Source organism: Nothoprocta perdicaria, unplaced genomic scaffold (assembly GCF_003342845.1).
Source record: "Nothoprocta perdicaria isolate Ctin4 unplaced genomic scaffold, notPer1 scaffold_113, whole genome shotgun sequence".
NCBI classification, from domain to species: Eukaryota; Metazoa; Chordata; class Aves; order Tinamiformes; family Tinamidae; genus Nothoprocta; species Nothoprocta perdicaria.
Genome location: NW_020454239.1, coordinates 386,430 through 403,860, shown reverse-complemented (window position 1 = coordinate 403,860; position 17,431 = coordinate 386,430). Strand labels below are relative to the sequence as shown.

General features: G+C 37.9%; 1 protein-coding gene across 2 annotated transcripts in view; it reads right to left on the bottom strand.

Annotated features, from left to right (window-relative positions):
- TJP1 (tight junction protein 1) overlaps window positions 1-17,431 on the bottom strand; it is a 174,028-nt gene that overhangs the window by 123,841 nt on the left and 32,756 nt on the right. Inside the window, exon 3 of one of the 2 annotated variants that reach the window (XM_026052844.1) lies at window positions 10,070-10,202. In XM_026052844.1, the coding sequence (XP_025908629.1) occupies window positions 10,070-10,202 (133 nt within the window). Of the gene's footprint in view, window positions 1-10,069; window positions 10,203-17,431 lie in introns of those variants that run through there. The other variant, XM_026052854.1, reaches the window with a different exon arrangement.

The following is a 17,431-nucleotide window of genomic DNA, read 5'->3' as shown; positions in this document are numbered from 1 at the left end:
CATGGTTAAGAATAGAAGAATGAAGCCTGTATAGCCAGTTATAAATTGTGAGAAGTGTTCAAGTATCCCTTGAGGTATTGTTAATTTCAGAGGTTATTTCTCTATCTTGTAAGAGTAAATACATCATGGTTTCAAAAAGCAGCATTTGACTGTCTACGTGTAAAAACCACATAGACTTGAAAAAGTGCAAGGTACTTCAGGTAGGATCCCACTACAATGCATGTGAGTTCATAATAATTTTCTGCAGTAATTAGAGGTAAGTCAAAGAGTTCTTCCTGAGATCAACTATGGTTGTAACTTATGTTGTATGTTCCCTATTTTACACTCTAATATTTGAATTCATTATTTTCCTTTACCTGAAGAACTGCACGGCACCTCACTGAAACTCAACACGTCCCTCAGACTGGAGCATTTGCCTTTGCCAAATTCCCTTTGCAGTGTGCTCAGGAACTCTGAGCACATCATGCTCTGATTTCGGCATATATTGGGCAGCTCCAAGACCTTATCTTCCCCTTGTTGACTCTTCCCCATCCTTGTCATTGATAACCTTGCAGTAGGTGTGCCCTGGGTTGTCCTCGCGGGCAAAGCAAAGCAGCACAGCATACAGCTGGTGGAAGGCAGTAGATATCAAAATTTAAATGTCAAATCTTCATAGAAGTGCACTCCTGGTTTGCTTCCTATTCATGCAGTGGCCACGGTAAGAATAAAAGATGTACTTTTCAAATTCTCTAGCTCTGAGGGGTGCTAGAGAAGTATAACGATAGTACAGCCAAGACTGCTAAATTTATTACAGGAGCCTGTGATCCCAATAGTATATTGCTAATAACAGTGCCAAATATCCAAAGGCAGCTGCTCATTAGAGGTTATCCAGTCCTGTAGGCTTCCTCACCAAATACTGCATTGCAATATGCAAAGGCATATTATACCRGTGGGAGAAGCAAGCTGCTTTTCTTAGATATAAATGGGTAACAAACATCCAATATTTCTTTGAAAAATCAAGTAAACTGTGCCAGAGGACAGAAAGGACATCTCAGCCAAGAGAAACCAGAATCTTTGCAAACTAAAAGTGTTTTTACTGTTGCAAGTACTGAGTCAGCCCACGCTAACTCCCCTAGACCACTGACACGTTCTAACTCATTTTTCAGACTAAGGACAGCACACAAACAGTTTGTTTTACATCCAGAGTTATGGACTTTAGAAATAAAATGCTGGGAAAAAAATCTCCTAGACATTTCCTAAGGTATTTTTGCAGAATCATGCAGTCTCAATTCCAAGGTGCTTACAATCGTTTTATTCTATTGAATTCCTAGGCTGAAGACTTAGGTGCTGTTTAGAACATAATTTATCTTCAGCGTTCAATGCAGAGAATCATATTTCCCATATTTTAACATTTTATTTCTTCTCAAGAAGTGGCTGCAGCTAAGCCTTATGCCACTGCATACATTCCAAAATCTTTTTTGACTGCAGAGAGGATCCTGTCATTTCTTCCACATTAGTGCTACTGCATCCTCTTAAAATAAACCATCTGCTTAAGGCAAATTCCTTTGTTCCCTGCTAGGCCCACTTGTCAGCTATTTGGATGGGARCAACTGGGAATGGGCTGGACAGGGAACTGCTTCAAATGCTGAAGAATGTTAAAGAGGAGGAATATTTTATTTGGGTGATAAATGACATATTCCAAAGAACCTGCTGGGACTTCTAACTAGCAAAATAAAGAATTTTGGGGACAGCAGACACTGACGGGGTGATGCTGGCAATTTACACCACTGCTGCAGGACTAGCGTCAAGCCCAGCTCTTGGCAGAGGGGTATAATTTGACAGGAAGTTTATAGTCAACAAAACTCAAATTTGTGTTGAGACCWACTGACAGAAAATGGACTGACCCAGTAACGCTCTGTATCCAAATGCAATGTGCAGGAATATGGGCACCACAGTAGCTGGCTGGTGACAGATGAAGCCCAATCATGCTCAGGGGAAGAGAGGTAGTTGGAAACTAATGAACCACTCATGCCACCTTCTCATCTCTCTGAGATGCTTTTTCAGAAGAATAAAGAAAGAAATACAACCCAGYACTGTGAAACAGCCACTTGGAGAGATTTCTGACAACAATTCTGACTGGAGTATCTAAGCTACAGTTAGGCAGCACTTTGATTATTTTATCTTTTATTGTAACCCAAGAAAGAAGCGATCTCAAAGACCTCCTAATGAAGGAAGATCTTGCAAGGCAAKAAGGTTTGGGCAAGATCTTGCCCAGCTTGTCTTACACCTTCTGCTTTATGCATTTGATTATATGCATCTTCAGGCTTATCAAAGATAAAACGAGTATGACTACAAAATTTGTAGATATTCTGCTCACATAATTTACACATGAATCTATGTCTGTTTATCTGGAAGGGTCCAAAAGTAGCTGCATGCTAACACTGGCCTGTCTGACTGAAAAAGAATCTTTAAAAGAATCTTTAAAATCTTTTAAATCTTTTAAAATCTTTTAAAAGAATCTTTAAAAGATTCTTTAAATTCTTTAAAAGAATCCCACTTTGTGAAAGGCAGCTGATTAAAAACTCCTAAACCCATGAAGATCATAATTACAGCTGTGRCTATTTTCTTTGCACATAATTTAGGAAGATACTCTGATTTGTTATGTAGATGAATTCCCATTTTTCAGGAAAAAGAAGATTCTTCTGCTCATTTCGGTGCCCCCTGAATTTAAAGTTTTTCATACTGTGGGGAACTCTAGTATTCCCATTCCTAACCAGGAGAGTTCCTTCAGTATGGTCAAGCATAGACCAAGGAAATCTCTTTCTGAGAGAGTAACACAGACTGAATCTGTGAGCTGAAGGTCACTGGAAACATTTCAGGTTTTTTGAGGGAAAAAGAAGCAAGAAAAAAAATCCGCCCTCCCCGAACACTTTATCCTGAGGCTGACAATCCTGGCATTATAGAATCCTTACCTTCTCCAGGAAATTTTTATATCCTTGAAGACTGGCCAATAATGCCCAGATTTAGCAATGGATTTTGTGATAAAAAATTCCAAGCAGCTTTTGCAGACAAAAACAACTCATAAGAGCTTTTCAGAATAAAAAACATAAAATGTAAAGACCTTTAGAATTAATCTTGCACAAAGTCTGCTTTCCAAGGGGAGATGATTCTGGTAAGGCCAAAAATGTTGACAAAAGAGAAAAAAAGCCCCAACTCTCAAATATAAATATTAAAATAGACAAGCTACGAGAATTTTCAGCATATATATTCTAGTGTAATATTTGAAAAGCCATTCATACTGACACTTCTGTTATTTGCTATTTTTAAGTACAAGGCTGAGAGTCTGCAACAGAAATTGTTGCTGTCCTTGTTTCCACATATACAAGCTAGTCTGCCTCTCTCTGAACACAACGCTGGAGAAAAGGTCAAACAAATAAATCTATCAATAACAGAAAATTAGATTGAGCCACATAATTTTAATTTCGACTATACAAATAAATCAGGGGGCAACTGCAGGCATGAAAGAGAAATATGTTTAGGCTCAGAAACATTATAAATTCACTCACAAAGTCAATTATAAAATTATAAACGCTTTTGGTCAGCAATAGCTGTTTACTAAATATATGTGTATATATATAACACCTTACAAAATGGCAAGGCATTCTAAGCTATATAACAGTGAAAATTTAAGATTTTTCAGTAAAAACACTCAGATAAATAGCCATTGAAACACTCAGATTAGCATCTGCCCGAGGAGTAGCAGATAAATAGCAATTGTTTAGGAAGGTTATATTCATATGAATTATGTATTTTTTCCTGAGTCACCCTATCAAATCACTTTAATACAACATTGATCTTCATGTGGAGGCACCCAGAGCCTCGTCCAGGGATTAAGACATCCAAGGAAGCACCTTGAGGACAGACTTAGGGGGTCTTCTCAGTGCCCTGCAGCTGCCCTGGATCCTGGGGCTCATGGAGGGACGAGTGAGGACCTGAACCCTGCTTGGAGCTTCAGCCTCCTAGGGGGAAAGCGCCTGTGGGCACATGAGAAACATTGAGACACTAACATCCTATGCAACCACAGTAAGGGATCTGCTATTACATAATTTAAAGACAAACTACAGGATGGCCTACATATCTTCTGACATTTTCTAAACAAATAAGGAGAGACATGACAACTGACAATCACATATGCAAAGCGTGACGGTGTCCAAGTAATCAGCTGGCTATTACTTTAAATAATACCAAGGATTATATTAATATAATTCCATCTGCCCCAATTCATAATGTTATTCTGACAAGAAAAAGAAAACAAACTGAAAATGTACCCACTTAAAAATATCTTTCTAATTAAACTTAAATGAAAATCTAGCTGCTATTAYGATAATTATTACTGAGTTACTATTTGTGGGAGCTTCAAACTGCTGTACTGAATGTATTAGGAAACTTAACCTTTGGTGTTCAATTCAAACAAGTAAATGTGCTGCTTAATTTATTCCTCTTTTACTAACATTCACAGTACGCCTTACTGAAAAATAGAAAATTTTGGAACATTTTGGAACATTTCCAGCTATGATATATTAATAGCAGTCTAATTTTAACAATAAGAAGAAAAGTCAGTCGCAATTTTAAACTCAGCAATTTACATTAGTTGCTCATTTAGGATTATCATCCTTTGATTACTCTAACGGCTGCTTAAGTTTCACCAAGCGTGGTGTTTAAGAATAATTTGTCTCAACGTTCAGGCACATTCTTACATAAAACTTGGGATTTTTCTTTTCTCAAATACAAGGTAAGATGAGAGAAATGAACAATGCTGAAAGTATATTCCTTTCCTGGAAGAGTTACAATCCTGGATCAAAAAACTGCAGTATTTTCTCTTTCAGGTAATTTCGTATTTCAAAACTGCTCCAAYCAAAATGAGTTAAAAAAAAAAAAAGTATTTTCTTTGTATTTGAAATGACTAACTATATAATATGCATCTTTCTGCTTTTTCCATTTATTTGACAAAGGAAATACAAAAGAAAGACTTAGCATACTTTTATTATAATAGTAGCAATTCTGTGCAGCATTGCCCTTATTCAAGGAGTGAGTTCTAGGCAGTTTGTTTTATCCAAGGTATTTTAAAACAATTATTTGTTTTATCYAACCACTTACATATTCTGCAGTTAATTGAAATAAATGATTCACTTGCATGAAATTGGTCTTGTGCAACAGCAACACTGTGAAGGAAGTGTAAGCTACTACAGAGGATTTAATTCTCACAAACAGCTGCAGAAAAACTACACTTCTCTGAACAGTAACAAATTAAGGACATCTACAAGACTCCAGCTGTGCTAATGAATTCTTCCTTCCTCCGCTACAAAGAGGACTAAAATACCTGCAGGACTTTTTTCTTTTTCTTTTTCTTTTTTTTTTTTTTTTTAAGCGGTGTTCTTATATCTCCATCCTAGGAAAAAAACAAGCTACATATCATTTCTATTTTAACTCATTCACTGTTTTACCCCTTCTAGCAGACACACATTCAAATTAAAATACCCAGCAAGAGAAATAGACAAAAGAAAGTATAAACATAGAATGCTGTTATTTAAAATCAAAACTACTGAATGGTATCTATCACTCCAAAAGCTGTTACGATAGTCATTTACAAAATGATAAAGGATGATAAAGGGAAGTGGAGTTTGGGTTAAATAAAACAGAAATTGCATTAAATCCATGCGTTTCAGTACAGACCACATCACCCTGCTCTGCAATATCCTGGGCAGCACAGTACAGTATCCTGCCTTSCTCCTCAGCGTTGTTCACTGCGGGGTTCATGTGCATTTACCCCATTTCTTGCTAATGCCCTTTCAAACAAAAGAGGGATCTCTTCAGTTTGCTGTATACATGAAAAAAAAACTACCAAAGAGATTAGAGAAGCGAAACAAGGATGTTGCCACAAACATCCATGAAAGTTAATGAGTAAGGCTTCTAAACAGCCCTAAAATGTCATTACAGATCATAAGAGAAGTGGAATTCACAGCAGCAGCAGCAGCAGCAGCAGGAGGCAACGGATGCTGCGGCACTCGTGCTCGGCTCCCGGGGTGCGCGGGCACCTCCTCGTGCGGCAGCGCCCCGGGTTGGCACACGGAGCACCGGGAGCTTCCCGCCTGTCACCTGCAGATGCAGCTTCCCCACGGGTGCCAAGGCCGGCACGCGGGCACTCGCTCCTCCAAGCTCCTTCCCACCACGTTACCTGGGCTCTGCTGCTGGCATCCAGCAGCCGCCACAGCACCAGGACTGCAGCCAGTCCCACCTCCTGCCGGAACGCCACCGGGAGAGACAAAACATCTGGAAAAGGAAAGACTGGAAAAGAAGGGAAAAGGGGGAAAAAGCCTTCCTATAATGTTCGGCAAAACTGTTCTTTGGAATCCAGCTTTGCAGCAAGTGGAAGTGCGCTGCAGCTTCATCTGCTTCATTATGACTTTAGGCTAAGTGCAAACTTGTTTACGAGAGCAGGCTAGCAGCAGCTGCCTCCAGAAAATACGCAGAACTATTTATTTTTTGTATTGCAAAAAACCTACAATACTTCTGATTTCCAAGGGCAGCTCCCTTTTCCACCAGAGCTGGCTTTAGTTGGAAGGTGTCATGTTCACATCCCTTTAAGCACACACCCCATATGCATGAATTTCGAGATGACAATTCCGGTAATTTCTCAAGTTCCATCAAAAAGTTGCAATATTAAAAATGAAAAAGAGGGTATTTTAGATGTCTCAAGGCTCCATCACAAAGAGCAGCTCAGAAGTACACCTGAGTCCCATGTGACCTTCAGGAGCCCTAGAACTGGTGCAGCGCTTGGACAGCTTGAGAGCCATATGTAGCTAAAGAATCAAAGTTTAGTCACATCTTACCTATTGTTATAAATAGACTGTAAGGTCCTTGAGAGTCAACACTTTGAGTGTTTGTACGGTGCCTAGCGGAACAAAATCCCCGTCGCTGACTTGGACTCTGAGTGCTACTGCAATACAGCAAAGCTCCCACAAAGCCAGAGCTTGCTCCAATGGAACGAACATTAAAAATACTGTACGGAATGAACACCAGCATGATCAGCTAATTCTACAAAGTAGCAGGTATCTCACATCTTTCTCTGAGAGCTAATTATCCTGTTCTTTTCTCTAGTATTCTGAAATGTGGGAATGCAACACTGCTACCTAGCAGATAACTAGCTACTCATATACAACACAAAATAGGTATTTTTGCTATGTGCCACTAAAGGTGAATATTTCAAGGACTAGTATCTGCAGAAGTAGAGTATAGTAAAACCCCACAGAGAAGGACCGAAGAGCAATAAAACACATTTACTTAGGTTATGGGAATCGAGTCCTAACTTGATAAAGGAGTGGCAATGCTATTTGGAAAGGATACAGCAACATATGAAAGAAGCTGAAGATGGATACACCTTTTAAATGAGCTGCTGTCCTATTACTGTGTGGCTTATCAGCTATTTCACTGCTTTATCTTCCTGCTTACTATCTCAGCAAAGCGGCGACGAGACGCACGACTGTTACAAAATCCACTCACAAATCACCCACTTTCTAGTTGCCACTTTCTAGTGATAACACCCAAAGTATTTGTCAGCAACCCCATAGCCTCCTGTAGCCCTCATAACCAGGGGGATCTCCCCGAGGTCTGCTAAGGATGCTGCAGGATAAGGTGGCTCTCAGATGGCAACACTGCACAACATGGCAACACCACACAACGCGTCTGCACCAAGTCACTCCGGCCTCTGCTCAAGCAATAGTTACTTCTCTGGCTATTCCCTCCCTTGTAAAGAAAAATTAAGCTTTTTCATCAGCTTAATGCTGCTCCCCAACCCTGTCCCCTGCCACAGCTAAGTTACAGCAAAGCAGTAAGCACAGCATTTTTGCTTATGGGATATTCGCATGTGCACACCATACAGAAATCCAGAAAAATAACTTTCCTCCTGGGTACCAAACTCTTCACACTTGGAGAAAAGGAGGCATACCTTTTATTTTTAATTCTTCCTGCTCTCAGGATTTGTTCTCAGTAAGAATTTTGTCTGTAAATGGGKAACATTGCTTTACAAAAGGGATCAGCTTTGGATGCAAACAGACATTGTTTTAAATTGAAATTCTGTAATAATCACAATTATTAATGGATTCTAATTCCGTTGCATATTGAAGAAAACCTGTGGTCCATTGGATGCTTTTCAGTGAAAATTATTTTGAATTCATCAGTGCATGTCATCACCATTTTTAAATGCACGCCTTTTCCTCTATATTGTTTATAAAATGGCTATGCTAATGCATAAAAGAACTGTAAAGAGAAAGGATTATAAAGTTCTCTCCCTCCTCATGTATAAAAACTTCTTGGTTCTGTTAAATTTACTATTTTCAATTTCATTCCACCTGCAAGTGCCCAAGCCTGTTTACAAGAAGAAGATACCTACCAAGACAAGCACTTCAAACTGGGAGCCCTCTGGAAACACTTCTTCTCTCAACTATTTCTTCGGATATTTTGGATCACAATTTACAAAGAACAAAAGGACTATTATACAATAACAACGAATATTTCAGTGTGATTTTAAACTAGAGGTACAGTAGTGAGAAAATTCATGTTTATAGTTGATATCTGTGCTATCCAAACGTGTAGCATCCAGTAAGACTTCAGAGCAACACTGAGTTTCCTCTCCTGGTCTTTATAATTAATGCTTAGATATGTAGCCCACATATATGTGTGCTACAAATCCAGACATACCCCATTATTACATGTCTCAAATCTCTCTGCAAGGGTTCTACAACGTGCAAGATACTCTTTTTACCTTTGGCTATAATCTCTTTCTCTTTAAAGGCCCCCAGAGTACGGAGAGATTTTAGATAACACTCCCTAATAGGACCACACAGACACAGACCCATACAGCATACACGGAAATTATTGTTTCAGTAATCTCACTCCCTAAAGGAACTTTTATCCTTCAGTAAAGGAATCAGTACACTGATACCATCGCTGTGATGGTAGTTGCATAGACACAGCAAAACCAGCTTGAAGTGAGGCTGGCTCAGTCACTGAGAGCACCGAGTTATGGAGCAGTGTATTGTAGCTTACCTGCATGGCAGAAGCAATATATATACACTATGCAATATATATAAATCACYAACCCTTGCTACGAATTTCCTTATTTCCATGAACGGCAAGCCAGAAGCTCTTTGTAGCAAACCACAACAGTTCTGCAGGACTTAACTAATGCCACACAAAAACRTCCTGGGTGAGGGGAGGAGGAGGAGGAAATCAAGAACATGGTGCTGGCATCATCCTCTGTAGGACACACTGCAGTGCATGCAGAAACACACTCGCCCTGGTGCTTCATCTGGAAAGGGAGGCTTCCCCAGCCACACATGAGTATTTTAGTGTTGCCATTTATATTAGCTGCATTGACAACATGACATTTTCTGCAACTAATACAAACTTTTCTGAGCTTCAACCAAAGAGAAGAAAACAAGGTTATACCAATACCACTTAGTGGAACTTAGAGGGATATCATCTGTGATACTATGAAGCAATAAGTAAACACATATTTTAGGAACATTTACTTCCTTTTCTGTAATTTTACTACAGCCATATACTACAAGTTTTGAAACTTGTAAAAAATAACATATTTTGCTTTCCAAGTTCTAAATATGAAAATATAATTCAAAAACATCTTTGATTTTTCATATTCCAGAATTTTACTATAACATATAGATGGATGTTTGTAAACATTTACTCCACTTCCGATTAATTGTTTGCATCATATTATGTAGGAGGCAACATTACAAACTGGCATGAAAATTTATAGCTAATATTTGCCCAGGAAAAAAAAAGTAACTATGTATCTTTAATTAGATAGGCAGCATCACTTCTGTTAACATTTAGTAGCATAGAGTTGTGATTAAAGTTCTCATCAATCACTAAGTTCTAATACAATAACTTTTGTAATTCTGGCAAATAGATAAATCTAATCAAAGAAGGAGAAAATCTTTTTCATCTTTCTGCTTTATAGTAAAATTCTGAGAACTTCAAACAGGATAAAAGTTAAGGATATAATACTCACAGTGAATTCACAGAAATCAATGCTATCAAGACTTTTGCTTCTATGTATTCTTCCTTTTATTCTTCTTAAAGAGGGTTTTCCCTGACTTACACTACAGGTAGCACCATTGGGATTTTCAGAAGATGGAGTTACCCTGCCAAACAGAAAGAAAAAAAAACACATATCAGACACATATCCATTTTACCAAATGGTTATCTTTAAGGTAAAAAAATGTACAAAGGAATATATACGTTATCATACTATGCTAACACTAAATCTCATTCCAAAATTACATTTTCAAGCAGTAAGTTCCAGAATTACACCCACAGAAGTATGTAGGAACCTATTTGCCACCAAGTCCATGATTGCCCAAACATTTAGTCAAAAGCAAATCACCACTGCAAAATGAACAGTAGCTATTCTTTTGTACAAATATAACCAGGATGAGAAAAATCATGGGATACACTGAGAAATATACCTAACTTCTGAAAAAAAATAAAAGAAATGCTTATCAGTTGAGTGGAAAAAAATAATTCCTATAATACTTGATGGCTGCCACCTAAATCAGCAAGAGACTGGCAGTCTTTGGCTATGGACCTTTTCCAGTGTGCGAGTACTAATGGTAGTCAGCTGTTCTAATGACAAATAGGGATGAACAGTGAGGGAATTAATAGGATTTATTGAAGTTTCATGGTTAATACATTCAGGAACTACACCTTAAGAAAAGGTCTTCTCTGATAAAGGTAGTCTATCTACCCATAGTTGTAAGGGTAGATAGAAGTTGTAACTGAAATATTTTAAGTACACAACCCATATTTTAAGGAGCTTGTTGGAAGTGGTTAATGAGTAAGTAAATATGGTTAATAATTAAACAAGTGGATTGTGAGGTCAATACTTAAATGCAAAATAGTCAATTTCACACCATATTAGAAAAGAAAGGCTTTYCAACAAATATCCTCACCAAGTATCACCAAAAAAAACCCCACTTCTGAGTAAAAATTTAAATTTATTTTGTCTGATTCCTCAACTGCAGTTTTAAGTTGCAACAAAGCAAAACAAACAAAAATCGATGAAACTACCAAAAAAAAAATCTTTTCAGCATTTCACACAAGACTTGGACACCAGTTCACTGGACTTCTCTGGAATCATTAAGATTCCCCTTCTGAAAAATATTTAAGAATGTGCTTTGYTTTAGTTTGCTTTCATAAAATTAATGGGTTTAATATGCACATAGGTGCTTCTGCAAAGGAGAAAGGCAGAGATTTCTTATATAAATATATATATATAATCAAAAACATATATTGCTTAGGCAGATCATAGAAACACTTGAAATTCCAGATTAAAGCACAAAATATGAAAAACACAGGCTGAACACACTTGTGCCACCAGTGAGACTGGTTAGGGATAAAACGTCCAAACTCATGTTCATGGGTAGGTATGTTCATGTTGAGGCTAGRAAAAAAAACAGTGCAATAATAAAGTTTGTAACGAAAATAGGTCTCAAAATCCCTTACTCATTTCTAAACGGAAAGAACTGGATTCTTGTCGACTGATTAGCACTTTAAGATTTTGTTCTTAGATGATTGTGGTTCTCTTTTTATACATGCACACACACACACTCACACACACACACACATAAACTGCTGTTAGTTCTCTTGAGACAACTAATTTGCTCTAGTTTTCTTTTCCTTAGGTTTAATTACTTGAAGTTTCTAACTGCAAAGTTAAATAAAGTTTTCTATGTGAGAAAGCAACTATAATATTTAGATATTTCAATTATTTAATATACTTCCTGCTCAAGCTGCACCAGATTTCTCTGTGTAATTATATGTGGATGAGGTTTTCTGAAAAAGACGCTTGACTTCCACAATAATCTGTTTACAGAAGAGAAACTACAGAAGTGCCAGATTCCCTATTACCATGTCTTACTCAGGAGGACAAATTGCCAAGGACTGTTGCTAAGTGATTTTTATAAAATATATATATGTGTGTGTATATATACACATACAATATTTATTATAAAAATATAATATACTATATATTATAATTGGGTATATATAGTATTAGATTAATAATCACTATCATTTGAGTGTGCCATCACAAGATAAGGAAACAATGTTCCATTAATGAAAAATCTAATAGAAATTGTAAGTGGAAAACTGGAAGCTTTGCATGGAGGGGTACGCCAAGGGAAGGATATGAGCTAAAATGTCCAAAAGTAGCTTTTTTTTTTTTTTTTTGACTCCATATTTGAGGAGGAAATCTTGGGGCAGGCGTATGAAATTAAATACCATTCTGCGGAGTCTTAATAAATCCAGTGCCTCAGCTATTCCTCCCATCTTAGCAAAGATGGGCAATAACAGATCGGAGCAGACTTGGATCTATTTCACTGCATCTTCTCCGAGTGCTGGATGCAGCACCAGCATTTCCAATAATTCCGTTGCAGAACTGGAACAGTTTCAAGTACTAGAAATTATCACAAGGGACAGAACCCCCAAAACAGGATTCGGAAGGTGCAAGACTAGCAAGAGTACTATCCAAAGAATTCAAATTTGACTTGAAAATATATTTTCCAAAAATAAGAAAAAAAGGGTTTTGATTAATTTTTACTTTTGAATCTTCCCTTCTCAGACTTTCTACTGTAACCAGAGATATGAAAGATTTCTTTTTTTTTCAGATGAACACAAACTCTCATGCAGTAATACGGTTCTGGCATCTGAACTTTAAGATTTTTTTAAAAAAAGCACAATTATATTATTACTGAAAGTTGCCACATCTGATTACCTCCTTTCTTCCTTTATTTTTGTTTCTCTTGCTTAATTAAGAGAAAATTCAAAAGTAACTAAGTTACTGGTTGCAGGATATGCATCAGGCATGCAGAAGAAAAGGTTAAAGCAGAGATTTGTGAGAGTCCTTTTGAAATGTCTGCTGCTCATCAGCTACTTGAAGGCAAATATTCCTCAATCAAAGCCTAAGAATGGGATTTCCAAAGCAGTCTAGAGTTTAAAAAATTATAAAATGGCATCAAGATCTTTGAAGGCAATAAGCAACTCTGCATGCCTTGTCTGAAGTGTATTGTGTCTGTTCATCAAAGAATATATATTAAATATAATGTAAGACCTTACTAATGTGGCTCATGTGACTTATCTTGAATTAAGGCACCCCAGATTAACCAAGTTTTAGAAATATCAAACAAGTAAATTCAAACCATTCTGTAAATCTCATCTGGTGCCTGAGGCCTCTGTTTAACATCCACAGTTCTTACACCGGTTTCATTGACCTTGATTGGTTCCTGATCAGATACCACATTACATAACTTTGATTCTAAATTATTTTTCCGTGGGTGAAAAAAGGAAAGACCTTTGAGAGCACTGACAAACACGCCAGCTTAACAGAACATATCACAGAGCAGTTACCTCAAGATAATGCATCCTAGCAAGGGGTAACAGCATAATACATAGCATAGCATCATCATTAGATGGAGTATATATAATGTGACAATACTTCTATTTAAGAAGGAAATCTTTGCATCCTATTTGCATCATTACTATTATAAACTTTGCAATTATATCTCTTATAGTTGAAATGACTGATTTAGTATTGTTATTTTCAGGACATTGGTTAGACTGAACGGCTATTTAAAAATTAAGACAATTCTCTTCCTGTTTAATGGTGGCTTAGTCAGAATATTTAAAAGGTAAGCCTTAAATTATACATTTTCTGGTTTTGTTAACACAGTTCACACAGAAGATGACAAATTTATGACAACTATCTAATCTCAACAAGTAGCCTATATTTCAACTCATAGCAGCAACACAACTATCACAGTTTTCCTATAATGCAAGCTGCCTGACCTGTATATTAAAAAAACCTAGGTATTTCTTGCAAAAGGTTAATATAAATGGTCTCATGTATACAAGTCTGAAACTTTCTAGAAACTGCRATCTGTTTTAGTTAAACAAGAAAAACACTAATTGGAAACAATGACTGATGACACTAGTTAACGCCAAGCACTACAAGTCAGCCACTATGAGAAACGCTCGTGCATCTGCCAACTTCTTCTGCTCAATCACTGTATCCCATCCTCCTCAGAGATAAAAACTGTGTCAATTAATTTGCAATAAACATTTACAATGGACCAAGATGAGATTATTATCCCTGCTCAAACTGATATTAACAGGGATCAGTAATGAAAAAAGGAAAAAAGGAAAAAAGGAAAACAACCATTCTGGTGGGCTGTATTTTTCCATACAGTCCTGCAGAGGCACCCAAGGAGTTCAATGTTTGAAATTTTCCTCTCCTATAACAAAACAACATCTTTTATTATGACAGATATGATTCCACACAGAACATAAGGTAGCTGTGACACCTTCCTCCCTGTAAGGATACAACAGAAATTTTTCATTATAAGCCTCAACCTTCGCCCCCAAGTCCCAGTCTGGAAACAAAGATTCTGAGTCAACAAAACTTTTAGAACCCTGCTTAATTCCAGACGTGCTGGTTACTCCTCACTGATTTCAAAGAACTTCACTCACATGCTTGAAAATCAATGTGCCTAAGCACTATCGTACAGGCACAACCCAGCAGGAACAGGCAGGTTTCTAACCACTTTTTGAACAATAGCGCCAGAATGAGATATAGGCAAAATTCAAATTATCTATTGTGTTCCCTCTGCGTTCTTCTCCATTAGCTATAGATCATCTCAAAACCAGACATGTAAAACAGATGCTGGAAATGCAAACATGTGATGGCCTCAGCCACTGTCATAATATTCCTCATGAGGAAAACACACTAAAAAAGCCATTCTAAAGCTTTTCAAAATAGATACAAGTACTTTTAAGAAATAGATTAGGGTTTGGAGTTGGTTTGTTTGTTCCTTTGTTTTGTTATGTTTTGGCTGCTCCTTCTCACGTGGGCAGAGAAACCTAACTTGCAGCTTGGCAAGAATTTATTGTCTGTATGTATACTTCCTCTTAATTAACTCATTTGTAATTTCCCATTACAACAACATTCTCCTTGCAGGTATTGGGTATTCAGTAAATATTGATGTCAATCTACTATTTTAAAGTACTCCYAGGTCAGAACTTAATTTTCCCTGAGAACCTTAACAAATGTGTTAATCCACACTGCCTTTAAAAAAAACAGAACAAAAACTATAACAAATCTATCAATTGATGCTGAGAGTAAAATCCTGTGTTATCTCATCAGGGTGGAAGAGGCTGCCATGCAACTGCCAAAGTTGAACTGCCACATCTCAGTTCTTAATTCAGCTTCTCTGGCAGCTGCTGGAGCCAAGGCTCAATGTCAAAAAAAGGTTTCGCTATTTGCCGGTCTCTAGAAAATATCCTATTTCAAAACAGGAAGGTCTGAAGAAAAGTATTAATTACACACCTCTGAAAACTGTTTTAAATACAATGAACTAGGTAAAATGCTATTATAGAGAAATAAAGGTAGGACTTCTAAGAAATATACTTAGACGACCACAGAAAATCCTGTGTGCAGAAGGCAGGTACAAGAGGTACAGGCAGGTACAGGCTCCTGCAGACAGAGAGCAGCTTCTCACGCCGCCTCAGCCTCCTGCAAAGAGGCTGATGCTCTCAAGACAGTTCCCTGTCTTGTTAAACTCTGCCAACTAGCAGCATTACGACGGTGGGTTCGGGGATCYGGACACAATCCTCCCAGCAATAAGATTAAAAACATTCTACTCATCTGATTCAGGTTTCTACATATTAGATTACAACCCAGACACAGGACAGGGTCTGAATCAGCAGTTTGGGACTCCAGCAACGTCCCTGGCCACCAAGTGCAGAACTCCAGTGCGCCAGGTAAACCTCACCACGAAGGAGCAAGCTCCACAGCCAACACAGCCAAGCTTCCAGCTCCAGCACTTCCAGCTGCAAGGCTGCGACATAAATTCCATCCTTTTTCTCCAAATTTCTGTGCCCTTTATTCCCGGTTAATTTATATTAATCAGTGTCCACCTTATTTGTTCTGATCTGTAGCTCTGCTTTTGTGTATCTAAGCACAGGACTGACATTTTGGAGGGGAAATCAGAAGAAATTAGAGCGGCAGATGCTCTATAAAGAAATAAAGCATTGCTGCTACCTTTTTCATTTTCATCCAGTAGGATTCAGGTGGATTATCTCCACCAACAAAAAAATGTTTTAAACCTTTTTTATTAAATTAGATGTTTTGCTTCCACTTGCAATACGTACTAACACATCGAGCATCTTATGAATCTGATTGGTCATAATTCCTTAAAAAAAATAAAAAGAAAATAAAGTCTTGGCATCCTCTGTGCCAGGACACTGTCCTTAAGTATTTCTCTGAACGCATCAGAAAATACTGTTTCATCCACAAGCATAAATTCTACTCACACAGACAATGTTATTCTAGTTCCCAAAGGAAATGTGAGTGCATAATATCATGTCACTTATTAAGAAATATCCCAGAAAAACACTCRCAAGTGCTTAAGTAATTCATGTATACATATATGTTATAAAAATATATATTTTTTCCTTTATACTCTTCAATTAAATCTTTATACAGCATAGCATTTTAATTAACATGAAGTTACAAATTTCAAGAAATTCCGTGCTTATACCATGGATTACTTGGGATCCTGTATACTGTTTTGATATCCATCAGAAAGCAGGGAATCTCACCCTGTAACTAGGTGATATAGAATGACCTGAACTCCAACTGCAGGCATTCGGCAGGAGCTATTCCTATCCTTCCACTATCCTTCCAGACTTACTTTTTAAAGTACGCAAATATAGATGGATTCACCATAATTTGTCAGCAAATAAGATATTTACAAGAAAGCACAGGGCACATGATATAGAACAAGAGTTAGCAYCATATTCCATAATTAAAATGTTAAAAGAAACAATAGGCCAGCATGCACACTGCTGCACACCGACAGGAATGTCATTTTAGGAGAACAAGATCGGTACTAGCACTTTATGTAACTTACATAATGAAAATCAAATCACTGTATACAGTATAAAATCCTCCATCAAATGTAATAAAAGTTATCTGCATGACAGCATATTTTTGTCTGGGTCTGTATCTGATTTTGCGTGTTACAGCCGATACAAATAGGGCATTTGTCAGGTTGCTTTGTTTTTCTGCAAGTAACACATCGGGATGTGGAGGGAATATCGGGAAGCTTTGCAGTTCCACACGGCTTTTCGGCTGATGTGTTTCCTTGACGTTCTCCCTGCCGGCCGCTAAGATGGGTGCAAAGCGAGCCCTGCCGCGTGCGCGCCGTGTCTCCGCGCACCCTGCTCCGGGCACGGGCGCCAGCTCCGCTCCCCGGCGCCCCGAGCCGCCCGCCCGCGGGTGCTCCCGCTCCGCCGTCCCCTCCCGCGCGGCACCTGC